General features: G+C 27.3%; 2 protein-coding genes across 2 annotated transcripts; both read left to right on the top strand.

Moving 5' to 3' along the window:
- Window positions 1–280: 280 nt before the first annotated feature.
- OCT59_015992 (uncharacterized protein) lies at window positions 281–7,067 on the top strand (the record flags this gene model as incomplete). The annotated part of the gene is made up of 2 exons (XM_066132184.1): window positions 281–5,698; window positions 6,168–7,067. 2 exons carry the CDS (start codon window positions 281–283, stop codon window positions 7,065–7,067), a joined length of 6,318 nt encoding a protein of 2,105 aa, XP_066003196.1.
- Window positions 7,068–12,850: 5,783 nt separating this feature from the next.
- OCT59_015991 (uncharacterized protein) lies at window positions 12,851–13,558 on the top strand (the record flags this gene model as incomplete). Its single annotated transcript, XM_066132183.1, has 1 exon — window positions 12,851–13,558. One exon carries the CDS (start codon window positions 12,851–12,853, stop codon window positions 13,556–13,558), a length of 708 nt encoding a protein of 235 aa, XP_066003195.1.
- Between the last annotated feature and the right edge of the window lie 1,486 nt (window positions 13,559–15,044).

Raw genomic sequence — 15,044 nt, 5'->3', positions numbered from 1 at the left:
ATGATCATGTAACACAATTGAAATAGTATCGTGGAACCAAAAAGTATGTTTTACAAATCCTTAATTTTGGCCGAATATGTAAATCGGCGCATATGTACTTGTTAGAATTTCTCAAAATAATACGGCCCGAAAAAATTTATTTTTTTTTATTGTGACTTCTACTTTTGATTAAATTATTCCTTTTTAATAACTCATTCATGATAAAATATAAATTGTCTAAAAAAAATTCGTCTGAAAAAATGATAAATTTTTTCAGTAAAATAAATTTCTAAAATAACCAATGGAAACCAAATTTAGCAATTCAAATAAAAATACCGACACTGTATACACCAAAAATTGTTCATGTTACAATAAGCCTTTTACTAAAGAATCATGGTGTAAGGAATGTATTGAAAAATTAGCAGAAAATGGCAATAAAGTAGCAATGTTTAATTTAGCCAATAGCTATTGTAATGGAGAAGGAACAGAAAAGAATTTAGAAAAAGCCTTTCATTGGTATCAAAAAAAAGCAGAAGATGGTTACACTATTGCAATGTGTAATTTAGCCATATGTTATAAAAATGGAAAAGGAACAGAAAGGAATTTAGAAAAAGCTTTTTATTGGTATCAAAAAGCAGCAGAAAGTGGTGTTGATATAGCAATGAATAATTTTAACATATTTTATGAAAATGTAGATGGAACAGAAAAGAATTTAGAAAAAGCTTTTTATTGGTATCGAAAAGCAGCAGAAAATGGTTACACAGATGCAATGTTTAATTTAGCCATATGTTATGAAAATGGAAAAGGGGCAGAAAAGAATTTAGAAAAAGCCTTTTATTGGTATCAAAAGGCAGCAGAAAAAGAGCATATTAAAGCAATGTCTAATTTAGCTATATATTATGAAAGTGGAAAAGTAATAGAAAAGAACTTAGAAAATGCCTTTTATTGGTATCAAAAAGCATCGGAAAGAGGTGTTAAAGAAGCAATGTTCAATTTAGCCATATATTATGAAAATGGAGAAGTAATAGAAAAGAATTTAGAAAAAGCCTTTTATTGGCATCAGAAAGCAGCGGAAAATGGTGTTAAAGAAGCAATGTTTAATTTAGCTATACATTATGAAACTGGAGAAGTAATAGAAAAGAATTTAGAAAAAGCCTTTTATTGGTATCAAAAAACAGCAGAAAATAGTTACACTGATGCAATGTCTAATTTAGCCATATGTTATGAAAATGAAAAGGGAATAGAAAGGAATTTAGAAAAAGCCCTATATTGGTATCAAAAAGCTAAAAATGCAAGAAGTTCGAAAAAAACTTTTTATTGGTATCAAAAAGCAGCAAGAAATGGTTACACTGCTGCAATGTTTAATTTAGCTATATGCTATAAAAATGGAAAGGGAGCAGAACAGAATTTAGAAAAAGCCTTTCAATGGTATCAAAAAGCAGCAGAAAATGGTTACACTATTGCAATGCTTAATTTAGCCATATGTTATGAAAATGGAAAAGGAACAGAAAAAAATCTAGAAAAAGCCTTTTATTGGTATCAAAAAGCAGAAGAAAATGGTCATACTGATGCAATATTTAATTTAGCCATATACTATGAAAATGAAAAGGGAACAGATAAGAATTTAGAAAATTACTTTTATTGGAATCAAAGAACAGAAATTGCAATAAGTTCAAAAAAAGCATTTCATTGTTATCAAAAAGCAGCAGAAAATGGTTATACTATTGCAATGTTTAATTTAGCTATATGTCATGAAGGTGGAAAAGGAACAGAAAGGAATTTAAAAAGAGCCTTTTATTGGTATCAAAAATCAGCGGAAAATGGTGTTAAAGAAGCAATGTATAATTTAGCCTTACATTATGAAAATGGGGAAGTAATAGAAAAGAACTTAGAAAAAGCCTTTTATTGGTACCAAAAAGCAGCAGAAAATGGTTACAATAATGCAATGTTTAATTTAGCCATATGTTATGAGGATGGAAAAGGAACAGAAAAAAATTTAGAAAAAGCCTTTTATTGGTATCAAAAAGCAGCAGAAAATGGTTACACTAATGCAATGTTTAATTTAGCAATATATTATGAAGATGGAAAAGGAACAGAAAGTAATTTAGAAAAAGTCTTTTATTGGTATCAAAAAGCAGCAGAAAATGGTAACATTAATGCAATGTTTAATTTGGCTATATGTTACAAAGATGGAAAAGGAATAGAAAAGAATTTAGAAAAAGCCTTTTATTGGCATCAAATGGCAGCAGAACAATATCACATTAAAGCAATGTTTAATTTAGCTATACATTATTATGAAAATGGAGTAGGAACAAAAAAGAATTTAGAAAAAGCCTTTCATTGGTGTCAAAAGGCAGCAGAAAAAGATCATATTAAAGCAATGTTTAATCTAGCTATACATTATGAAAATGGAGAAGGAATAGAAAAGAATTTAGAAAAAGCCTTTTATTGGTATCAAAAAGCAGCGGAAAATGGTGTTAAAGAAGCAATGTTTAATTTAGCTATACATTATGAAAATGGAAAAGGGACAGAAGAGAATCTAAAAGAATCCTTTTATTGGTATCAAAAAGCAGCAGAACATGGTGTTAAAGAAGCAATGCTTATTTTAGCCACATGTTATGAAATTGGAATAGAAACGGAAAAGAATTTAGTAAAAGCTTTTCATTGGAATCAAAAAGCAGCAGAAAAAGATCACATTATTTCAATGTTTTGTTTAGCCAATAAATATTACATCGGAAAAGGAACAATAAAGAATTTAGAAAAAGCCTTTTATTGGTATCAAAAAGCAGCAGAAAAAGATTACATTAATGCAATGTTTAATTTAGCTAATAGCTATTATAATGGAGAAGGAACAGAGAAGAATCTAGAAAAAGCCTTTCATTGGTATCAAAAAGCAGCAGAAAATGGTTACACTAATGTAGTATCTAATTTAGCAAATATGTATTATATTGGAGAAGAAACAGAAAAGAATTTAGAAAAGGCCTTTTATTGGTATCAAAAAGAAGCAGAATTAGATCACATTAAAATAATGTTTAATTTAGCCAATAACTATTATAATGGAGAAGGAATAGAAAAGAATTTAGAAAAAGCCTTTTATTTGTATAAAAAAACAGCAGTAAAAGGTGTTAATGAAGCAATGTTTAATTTAGCCATATGCTATAAAAATGGAGAAGGAACAGAGAAGAATTCAGAAAAATCCTTTTATTGGTATCAAAAAGCAGCAGAAGATGGTTATATTGTTGCAATGTTTAATTTAGCAAATATGTATTATAGTGGAGAAGGAATAGAAAAGAATTTAGAACAAGCCTTTTATTGGTATAAAAAAACAGCAGTAAAAGATGTTAAAGGTGCAATGTTTAGTTTAGCCATATGTTATGAAAATGGAAAAGGTACAAAAAAGAATTTAGAAAAAGCTTTTTATTGGTATCAAAAAGCAGCGGAAAATGATTATACTAATGCAGTGTTTAATTTAGCTTTATGTTATGAAAATGGAAAAGGTGCAAAAAAGAATTTAGAAAAAGCCTTTTATTGGTATAAAAAAGCAGCAGAAAATGATCACATTAATGCAATGTTTAATTTGTCTAATTGCTATTATAATGGAGAGGGAATAGAAAAGAATTTGGTAAAAGCTTTTTATTGGAATCAAAAAGCAGCAGAAAAAGATCACATTATTTCAATGTTTAGTTTAGCCAATAAATATTATATTGGAGAGGGAACAATAAAGAATTTAGAAAAAGCTTTTTATTGGTATCAAAAAGCAGCAGAAAAAGATCACACTAACACAATGTTTAATTTTGCTAGTTGCTATTATAATGACGAAGGAACAGAAACGAATTTAGAAAAAGCCTTTTATTGGTATCAAAAAGAAGCAGAATTAGATCACATTAATGCAATGTTTAATTTAGCTAATAGCTATTATAATGGTGAAGGAATAGAAAAGAATTTAGAGAAAGCTTTTTATTTGTATAAAAAAACAGCAGTAAAAGGTGTTAATGAAGCAATGTTTAATTTAGCCATATGTTATAAAAATGGAAAAGGAACAGAAAAGAATTTAGAAAAAGCCTTTCATTGGTATCAAAAAGCAGCAGAAAATGGTTACACTGTTGCAATGTTTAATTTAGCAAATATGTATTATATTGGAGAAGGGATAGAAAAAAATTTAGAACAAGCCTTTTATTTGTATAAAAAAATAGCAGTAAAAGGTGTTAATGAAGCAATGTTTAATTTAGCTATATGTTATGAAAATGGAAAAGGTACAAATAAGAATATAGAAAAAGCCTTTTATTGGCATCAAAAAGCAGCAGAAAATGGTTACACTATTGCAATGTTTAATTTAGCCATATGTTATGAAAATGGAAAAGGTACAAATTATAATTTAGAAAAAGCCTTTTATTGGTATCAAAAGGCAGCAGAAATAGATCATATTGAAGCAATGTTTAATTTAGCCATATGTTATGAAAATGAAAAAGGCACAAAAATGAATTTAGAAAAAGCTTTTTATTGGTATCAAAAAGTAGCAGAAATAGATCATATTGAAGCAATGTTTAATTTAGCTTTATGTCATAAAAATGGAAAAGGTACAAAAATGAATTTAGAAAAGGCCTTTTATTGGTATCATAAGGCAGCAGAAGTAGATCATATTGAAGCAATGTTTAATTTAGCTATACATTATGAAAACGGAGAAGGAACTGAAGAGAATTTGGAAGAAGCCTTTTATTGGTATCAAAAAGCAGCAGAAAATGGTTATACTAATGCAATGTTTAATTTAGCTATATGTTACAAGGATGGAAAAGGAACAGAAAAGAATTTAGAAAAAGCCTTTTATTGGTATCAAAAAGCTGCAGAAGATGGTTATACTGTTGCAATGTTTAATTTAGCAAATATGTATTATATTGGAGAAGGAATAGAAAAGAATTTAGAACAAGCTTTTTATTGGTATAAAAAAACAGCAGTAAAGGATGTTAAAGAAGCAATGTTTAATTTAGCTATATGTTATGAAAATGGTAGAGGTACAAAAAAGAATTTAGAAAAAGCCTTTTATTGGTATCAAAAAGCAGCAGAAGATGGTTACTCTATTGCAATGTTTAATTTAGCCATATTTTATAAAAATGGAGAAGGAACAGAAAGGAATTTAGAAAAAGCTTTTTATTGGTATCAAGAAGCAGCAGAAAATGGTAATGAAGAAGCAATATTTAATTTAGCCATATGTTATAAAAATGGAGAAGGGACAGAAAAGAATTTAGAAAAAGCCTTTCATTGGTATCAAAAGGCAGCAGTAAATGGCGATGCAAAAGCAATGTTTAATTTAGCCATTAGTTATTGTAATGGAGAAGGAATAGAAAAGAATTTAGAAAAAACCTTTTATTGGTATCAAAAAGCAGCAGAAAATGGAAATGAAGTAGCAATGTTTAATTTAGCCATATGTTATAAAAATGGAGAAGGAACAGAAAAGAATTTAGATAAAACCTTTCATTGGTATCAAAAAGCAGCAGAAAATGGTGTCAAAGAAGCAATGTTTGATTTAGCCATATGTTGTAAAAACGGAGAAGGAACAGAAAAAAATTTAGAAAAAGCCTTTCATTGGTATCAAAAAGCAGCAGAAAATGGACATATTCAAGCAATGAATAATTTAGCCATGTGCTATGAAAATGGAAAAGGAACAGAAAAGAATTTTGAAAAGGCTTTTTATTGGCATCAAAAAGTAGCAGAAAGTAACAAAGTGAATCCTAAAAATGAGGCTGAATTGTGTAATGAATGTAGGCAACTATGTACTGATTACCAATGGTGCCAACAATGTAATACTAACCGATTTCAACAAGATTTTTTAAAGTGGACTAGTAAAAATGAATTTATTGATAAATTTATTCAAAAAGCACAATTAAATGCTAAAAATAGTTATGAAATTTTAGAGTGGATACCTTATAACAAATTGTCAAATATTAATTATTATGATAAAGGAGGATTTAGTGAAATTCATAAAGCTACTTGGTCAGATGGGCCCATTTTTAGTTGGAATTTTAGCAAACAACAATGGAATAGGCAAACAGGTTACGAGGTCATTCTTAAAACACTTAATAATTCATCAAGTTTGAATAGTAAATTTCTGGATGAGGTATAATATTTATATTTAATAGTATGCTGTTTATTTCCTTTTGCAAAAATTTAATAATTTTTTATTATTTATATAGTGGAAATATCATTATAATTGTCAGAAAAAATCATTTTCAAAATTTATTCAATTTTTTGGAATTACCCAAAATCCAGAAAATTTAAATTATATAATAATAATGAGTTATGCGAAAAAAGGAAGCTTGAGAAAATGTTTATCTGATATAATTAAGCTTAAGTGGCAAGAAAAATTACAATTATTGAAAAAAATTATATTAGGACTTAAAGTAATACATGAATCAAATTTGGCTCATGGTGATTTTCATGATGGTAATATTTTAATATCAGATAATTACAATGAGTTATTTATTATTGATTTAGGATTATGCAAACCTATAAGTGATTTAGAAGATTCCTATAATAAAGTTAATGAAATTTATGGAGTTTTACCTTATATGGCACCTGAGATATTAAGAAAAAAACCCTATACTCCAGCAAGTGATATTTATAGCTTTTCAATGATAATGTGGGAATTTACATCGGGAGTTCCACCATATGAAAATAAAGCACATGATCTTCAACTCAGCTTGAGTATTTGTAAAGAAGGAAAGCGTCCTGAAATTATGAAAAATACTCCAAAATGTTATATAGATTTAATGAAAAAATGTTGGGATTCAGATCCTTCAAATAGACCAACCATAATAATGCTTGAAAATATTATATCTGAATGGATTAGATGTATTGATAAACATTATGAGATAAACAGGGATGGAAATTATAAATATGAAGTATTTGATATTGATAATCAATTAAAAAATGATATGTTTGAATTTGTAGAAGCAAACAAAGCTTTATGGCAAGAACAAGCAAGTACTTCTGATATACAATATCATTCACAAGCATATTATACAAGTCGCAGTCTTACTGAAATTTTAGCTAAAGAAGATTCTGAGTGTTTAGAATGTATAATTGAAAATTAATAATTCTATTATTTATTCTTTATTTGTTAGATTATTTATCAATAATTACATAGAAAACATTTTTATTATGTGCTTCTATTACGTTTTTACAATAAAGTAATAAAGATTAAATATGATTAATATAAGTATAAAAATTCAGTTATTGAAATGTTTATTTATATTTTTACTTTCATTTGAAATTTGTTTAGAAAATTTAATAATTATTATTTCTTATAAATTGCAATACAACTGTATATCTGAAACATTATCATAAAATTCATTGATTGAAGTATCATTAATGCTACTAGTCTTTCTGAAACAACTTAGATTATCACTTCTATGATCCCCTTTTAATTAAGACTATATATTATTTTTAGGAATTGTCAAATTTTCACCGGTGGTGATTTTCACCGGTCATGTGATCATGTGATTACTTATGTTACACAACATAACATATATTTATCATATTTATGAAATTTGTTTTTGCTTTGCTTGCTTTGCTTGCTTTGCTTTTCTTTTAATATTTTACGTGTTTTTAATACAAAAAATATTACTTTTGTTACACTATTAAACCCATAGGAGTATATTTCAATTTCATAAAGTTAGATATAATATTTATGAAAAAAAAACACATTTAAATATTTGTTTTTCTGTTTACCAACTTCAAAGCGTAATTTCAACACTTTAGTCAAATGAAATCAGCTTTCTTTATTAAGTGAAAGATGTTCAGCGAGGTTGAAACTAGTTGTATATCAAATTTCATGGATGTAAGTATAATACTTGTGGAGAAAATCACATTTTTCATAACGGTACTAACTTTCGAATATTTTTTTTCCGTTTGTGAACTTCAGAGCGTAATTTCACCACTTTAGTCAAATGAAATCGTCTTTCTTTATTAAGTGAAAGTTGTTCAGCGTGGTCGAAACTAGTTGTATATAAAATTTCATGGATGTAGTGTAATAATTGTGAAGAAAATCGCATTTTTCATAATGATACTAACTTTCGAATTTTTCTTTTTTATTTGTTAATTTCAGAGTGTACTTTCACCACTTTGGTCAAATGAAATCGTTGTTCAGCAAGATTAAAACTAGTTGTGTATCAAATTTCATGAGTGTAAATGTATTACTTTTGGAAAAAATTGCATTTCTCATAATAGTATTAACTTTCAAATTTTTTTTTTCTGTCTATTAAATTTAAAGTGTAATTTCCTTACTTTGGTCAAATAAATTAAGTTTTTTTATTAAGTAAAACATGTTCAATATTTAAAAAAACTACTTACATTTAATTTTTTTTCTTGGTAAAAATTTGCAAAAAAATTTTTTATAATTCTGGCTAAATCATAATTTCTGCCAACATTAATAACGGTGAAAATCACCACCAGTGAGAATCACCACCGGTGAGATTTAGCAATACCCTTATTTTTATTGTAGGCAAAGAGGTTGATAGAGTAAAATAATTATGAATATATGTTAGTGATTATAAAGATTTTATGTTGACTTTTAAATTTCTTGTTTTTTGAAAATAAACGAATATATATATTAGTGATTACTATAAAGATTTTTATATGATTATATGACTTTAAATTCCTTGTTTTCTGAAAATAAATCAATACTGTATAATTATTTATCCAATTATAATGTCATAAGTTATGTATTTTTATAAATTATTAAATACTCAATATTTAATAGTTATTCAGCACTTTGTGGTGACTGTTATATTGGTAATATAACACAATGTCAGACAACTTCCCGACAACCTTTTTCCTGACATACCCTTTGCCCGACAATGATTACCTGACAAGACATATTCCCGAATGTATATTTACCGACATGACACATTCCCTAATAGACATTATACCTACATGTTAGTTTTCCTGACATGACATTATCCCGACAACACATATCCCGACAGAAATTTCCCGACATGTTGAGATGATTTACAAAAAGTAATTTATTATAATGTATCATGTTTATAAATATAAATATAAATGACTGTTATTAACAGTTCTTTATTTTCCTTTTTTTTCAATGTGATTTTTCACGACTAGCATGGTTTTTATATATATATTTATTTATTTATTTAATAATTATTTCATTTTTTTTAATAATTTTTTAAAACCGTTTTAATTTACTTTTTTATCTAAATTTATTTTTAATTTATTATCATTTTTTTTAAAAAATAACTATTTTATAACAATTTTTTTTTAAAAAAAAGGTTTCTTAAACCGTTGTACTTTATAAGACATGGATATATTTAATAAGACAATTGTCTTATGGCAAATTCTTTTTTAAAAAGTTGTTAAAAAAATAACTGGAAATAAATAAATGCAACTAAAATAAATTTTTGTAGGGACACAACGGGTTGCTGCAAGCTATTTTATTAAAAATTTGCACTATTAAAATGAAATATACAGTGTACATGAAATTGCGAATTTTTACTAAAATAAATATATGAATAAACAAATAAAAAAATTTTCTCCATATGTTTTATTTTAAATAATTGGGAAATTCGGGAAATCGCTTTTTTTAATGTATATGTCATGTCGAGAAAATGTCTGTTGGGAAATGTGTTGTCGGGATAATGTCATGTCGGGAGAACTAACATGTCGGTATAATGTCCATTAGGGAATGTGTCATGTCGGTAAAATATACATTCGGGAATATGTCTTGTCGGGTGATCATTGTCGGGCAAAGGGTATGTCGGAAAAAAGATTGTCGGAAAATCGTGGTGTAACCATATAACAAGCTACCTTTAGGTGGCGTTAGTTATTTGAGGACCCAGAAATATATATATAAGGGTCAGGTGATGAAAAAATTTTTTACTATGAGCTGTACGCATTTTTTCAGGGCCGGAATTATGATAATGTCAGTCGGTTACTATAATAGGAAATAAAATTCTGACTGGCATTATCAAAAATTATCTAAAAGGGAAAGATTTTCATGATTTTTTTTAGTTCAAAATTCGCAAACCTGACCCTTATATGTATATTTCTGGTCCTGTTATTTGGCTTAAAGTGCTGAATAAGTGATTTATCTGGTACTACGTAATTTGAATATTGCGATTAATTCCTGATATAAGATTTTAATGTCTGATACGATTTTAATGCCTGATATGATTTATTATAACCATTTTTAATTATAAAGATCATGCGATACCGGTGTAACCCTAGATATCGAAATAATCACGTGAACAGAGGAATAATTATCCGAAGGCTGAATGAAATACTGAATGGAATATGGATAAACATTTAACCGACAAAAGAATATTTAACTGAAATAATTAGAAATACATTGTTATAGTTGTACAATAGTTAGTTATTTATAATAATATTTATTTATAATTCAGTTATTTATAATTATTTATATTATTAGATTAGTTATTAGTAGTCTAGCATAAATAGATTATTATTTCGTTGGGAGGACTTTGATAGTTTAATTGATGGAATGGGAAAATTATAAATGATAAATTAAAAGGGAATCAGACAAATCAATTGTTGGGGAAATAATTCATGGATACAGATTTATAATGAAAATGTTAAGTTGGGGAATGTATAATGGAATAACAAGTAAATTGTTGGGGAATGTTAAGTTTTAGATAGATGATCAAGAGATAAGAAAAGATATTCAAGATAAGAAAAGTTATTTAAGATCGAGATTTTGGACTTAAGTGAAGCGGAAGGAGTTTCGACTTGAAATTGAAAATAATATTGGGAACTTAGGAAAATATAATGATAATTAATAATGTTATGATAACACTAAGGGAAATTATCGAAGTTTGAAATTTTGAATAAATTAAAATGATAAAATCTAAACCAAGCACGGATACATATATATTTATAAATGTTAAGATTTCGTCTATCGGTACGTGGCAGGTGCCGGTGACATTATGGTGCATGCTCCAAGAAAGGAAATGATCAGCAATCATGTGAAAGGTTGTAACTAGCAATTATGCAAAAGGTTATTATTAACAACTATGCAAAAGGTCATTTTGATCATCCTCATATGATCAAGTACCAATAATAAGGTATTCCTAGAGAATCTGAACTTGAGGTATTCAAAATAATAATAAAAGGTTTTTAAGTACCTAAAAACTGATAAAAGGCTTACTATAGGAAAGAATTCTGCGTACTATATTAGGTCAAAAAAAAAAAAAAAAAAAAAAATTTTAAAACATGAGTTGAATAAGGTTTATCATAAATAATGGTAAATGAATTTAGTATTTTAATGAAAAATTCATGGACAAATAAAATATATGGGTTGAGTAAGGTTTACTAAAATTTAAAAATGGTAAACGAATTTCGTATTTTAATGAAAGATCCATAAAATAAAATAAAATGGATTTATTACAAGAGAGAATTTCTGTGTATTGTAATGGATCAAAATAAATAAAACTGTTGGAATTCTTCAGTTAATATAAAAAGAATTTGGGTGAAATACTTAAATTATAAGCCTACTTTAGGAATTATAAAAAGAAGGATGCGGTGAAATAATTGGGTATGATGTACTTATCCAGATAAATTTAAAATTAAAACTGTTATTTCTTCAGTTAATATAAAAAGATTGTGAAAGATAAAACTTGCAGGTCAAGTGATAAAATGTTAATGACAAACCCAGAAACTACTATACTTCAATAATTGAAGGTAAAGGTAAGCCTGGTATAGGTTATTAAAAATTAATAAGGATATAAATGATAAGAGATTTTGTAGCGCAGTAAAATTATATAAAATGTCAACACAGGTGTCGAGATTATTAATTAAAGATTATCAAAGCACAGTAAATTTTAGGATATAATAGAATTTGAGGCGTAGTAAGAGTATATGAAAGAGGGAGATTTGAATCTCCCACTTATTAAATGAATGGTGCAGTAAAATAATACACAAGATCATGTGAGTAGTACAAGACATGTGAGAGATATGAATCACATGTATTACACAAGTCAGGTGACTAATAAATATTACACAAGGCACAATAAAACTTACCAAAAGAAAATAATTGAAGAAAATACGAAAAGGTGAGAGATAAAAGGAAAGGGGGTACTATTTGTATATTTTTGAGGTAACACAAGATGGCGCAGTAAGTGTAATAAATGTGGGTAATACAAGTCAAATCACATGAGGTAATACAAATAGTACAGTAAGTTATGTAGTTCAATTAATCGTGTAATTATATAATGATGTAATTTATTACACAAAATAAAATAAATAAAAGAAAAGGAGAACCGATAAGATTAAAAGTTACCATAATAAGGAGTAAAGGATAAATTAAAATTAAATGGACCAATAGAAGTAATAATTACTAAAAGAGGATAAAATGATAATTAGATTTTCAAGAAAAGATGGGAAAAATAAATTGTGTGGAGAATAAATGGCGTGAAGGAAAAATAAAGGAAAATTTCTACAGAAGAATTTTATTATAGTAAAGGGAATTTTGAACATAAAAAAAAAAAAAAAAATGATAGATGAAATGAACAATAAAATTTATGAAGTTCAGAAAATGTAAAGTGGATTTTGTATTAAGAATGTACAAAATGAATTTCTGAAATCGAATTAATATGGATACTCTGGAAAATTTGAAATTTATAAAATAAAATGGATGTGAAAAGAATGTTGAAAAGATAAAATGGAATGAAATTAACATCAAGATGAATGATGTAATAAGTAATAAAAATAGGAAGATTGACAAAAATCACATGACCAAGGAAAAATATAAATATAGGAGGGAGATTTGGATCTCCCACTTATTATTTCAAAATATAACAAAATAACGATAATAATAAAATAATAATAATTATAACAAGAAATTAAAATGATTGTACATAAAATCAATTTAACTGAAGAAGAATTGGGAAAATACTTACGAGGTGAAGAACAGATTAAAATAGAAATACATGATAAAAATGAGGTCATAATTGAAAAGAAAATCCTAGCTAAAAAGACAACTAATAATGGAGGGAAAAGAAAAAGTTGTGGAGTCTGTGAAGAAAATGCTGAGATAAAGAAAAGGAAAAAAGAAGATAAAGTGGAAAAATTTATCAAAGAAGTGAGCACACCAATTAAAGGAAATGAGAGAATGACGTTAGAAAGTCAATTCACTGGAATTGACAATCAGAATGAGGAAATTAATGATATAGAAAATTTAGTGGAAAAATATCTTGACTTAGGAGATATAAACTCCAGAGCAATTCAAAAATGGTATTTTCTCGGACGAGATTTTGAACGAAAGGTGGAGGAAATGAAGAATCAAGGAAGGAAGAAGAAATCAGAACAAACAGCCAGGAGAGATTTGTACAATGAAATGATGGGACTACTAGTAAAAGGGGATGAAGATGCTGAAGAAAAACTTAGAGTAAGGGGAGCATTAAAGGAAAGGATGCAAGGAGCTGTAAAAATATATGAATTATTTATTGAAATCAGACAAGACAAAATAAATAGAATAAAGGAAACATTTGTGACAACAATAATAAAATTTACAGAATCAGAAAAGAAGGAGATAATCGGACATTTTAGGAATTAAAATAATGGAGTAAAATGACAGAATAAGGATAATTTATCAAAAGATATGTTTGAAAATCATGTAAAATGAGGAAACATGTAAATATTAAAGGATAAAATATAAATAAAGGTTATCGTCTTAAAAGTAGAAATTAAAAAGTGATCAAAATAAAATAAACCGTAAATAAAATTTTATTAAAATGGAATGGTACCATGTTTGGAATGCTGAATATATAAATCATAAACAGGAACATGACTCAGGGGTATTAGAACCAGAAGAATGTTTATCATGTGAGATATGTAATCCAATGAATAGAGAAATACCAGTAGTATTCAAGAAATTTTGGGATGCGTTATTCAAGTTTGAAGATACAATACTAATGTACAATAATGTAACACTAAAAGGGTTATTAGACTTAGTAAGTATGGATAATAGAGAAAGGGAAGACACAATACATAAAGGAAAATGTAGAGATATAGCGGATAGAATAATTGAATCAATAAGGTACAGACAACAACCAAAAATGAAAGAAAAAGGATTGAGAATAATAATGGTAGTGATTGTAAGAGATTGTATTGAAGGAGACTTAGAAAATGAAGTATTTGATCGATTAATAGGATGTCCAGAAATAATGAAACATGGATACATTTTAGAAGATTGGGATGTTGAAAATAGATTTCAAAAATTTTGGGATTGGTACAACACGATATTGGAAAATGAAATGAAAGCAATACATGTTAAGAAGAAAGCAATAAAGTTATTCAGGGATTTATTATATGAAGAAACAGAAGATCTGTTGAGGAAAGGAAAGGTAGTTGAATTATTACTCCAGATAGAATATCAGAATGGATGTGAGACAGACACTCAAGAAGGAAGTGATGCATGGAAGAGATATATATCAAAAGTAAGACAAAGATTTATTGATACCAAACAATTTACAAGAGAACCTGAGGACCCAGAAAGGGATAGTCCTGAAAGTTATGAATTAGAGGACAGTGATGGTAGTATAGGTTATGAAATAAAAATAGAAGACAATATCGAATGGACAGTGGAATTATTAAAAAGAAAAATTGAAGAAATGGGTGGAAGATTCACCGATAAAAATATACAAAGAATGTGGGATCTAAGAATAAGGATAGAATTGATATTAACAGAAGATTTCTTAGGAACATTTTTTGAATTAATGGGACTAAGTGACGAAAAATTAAAAGATGAGTTAAATGAATGGTTAATAAGAGAAACATTAATATGTAAAGATTGTGGAAACAAAAAATTACCCGATAGGATGATAGATCCACAACAATGTAAAAGTTGTGAACAAAAAGAACTATTGGAATTAAAGGACAACCTAGAAAAATTAGGGTATGAATTAGATGTACCAGAAATAAGGAGAATAAAGGAGTTCAGGATAAGCAATAGTGTAATGTTGACAATGGAATTTATGGAAAAATATTTCCAAGAAATTGAATTAAATGACAGAGAATTAAGGATAAAATTGTATGAATGG

Source organism: Rhizophagus irregularis, chromosome 24 (assembly GCF_026210795.1).
Source record: "Rhizophagus irregularis chromosome 24, complete sequence".
NCBI lineage: Eukaryota > Fungi > Glomeromycota > Glomeromycetes > Glomerales > Glomeraceae > Rhizophagus > Rhizophagus irregularis.
This window is presented reverse-complemented; position numbering and strand designations above follow the sequence as displayed.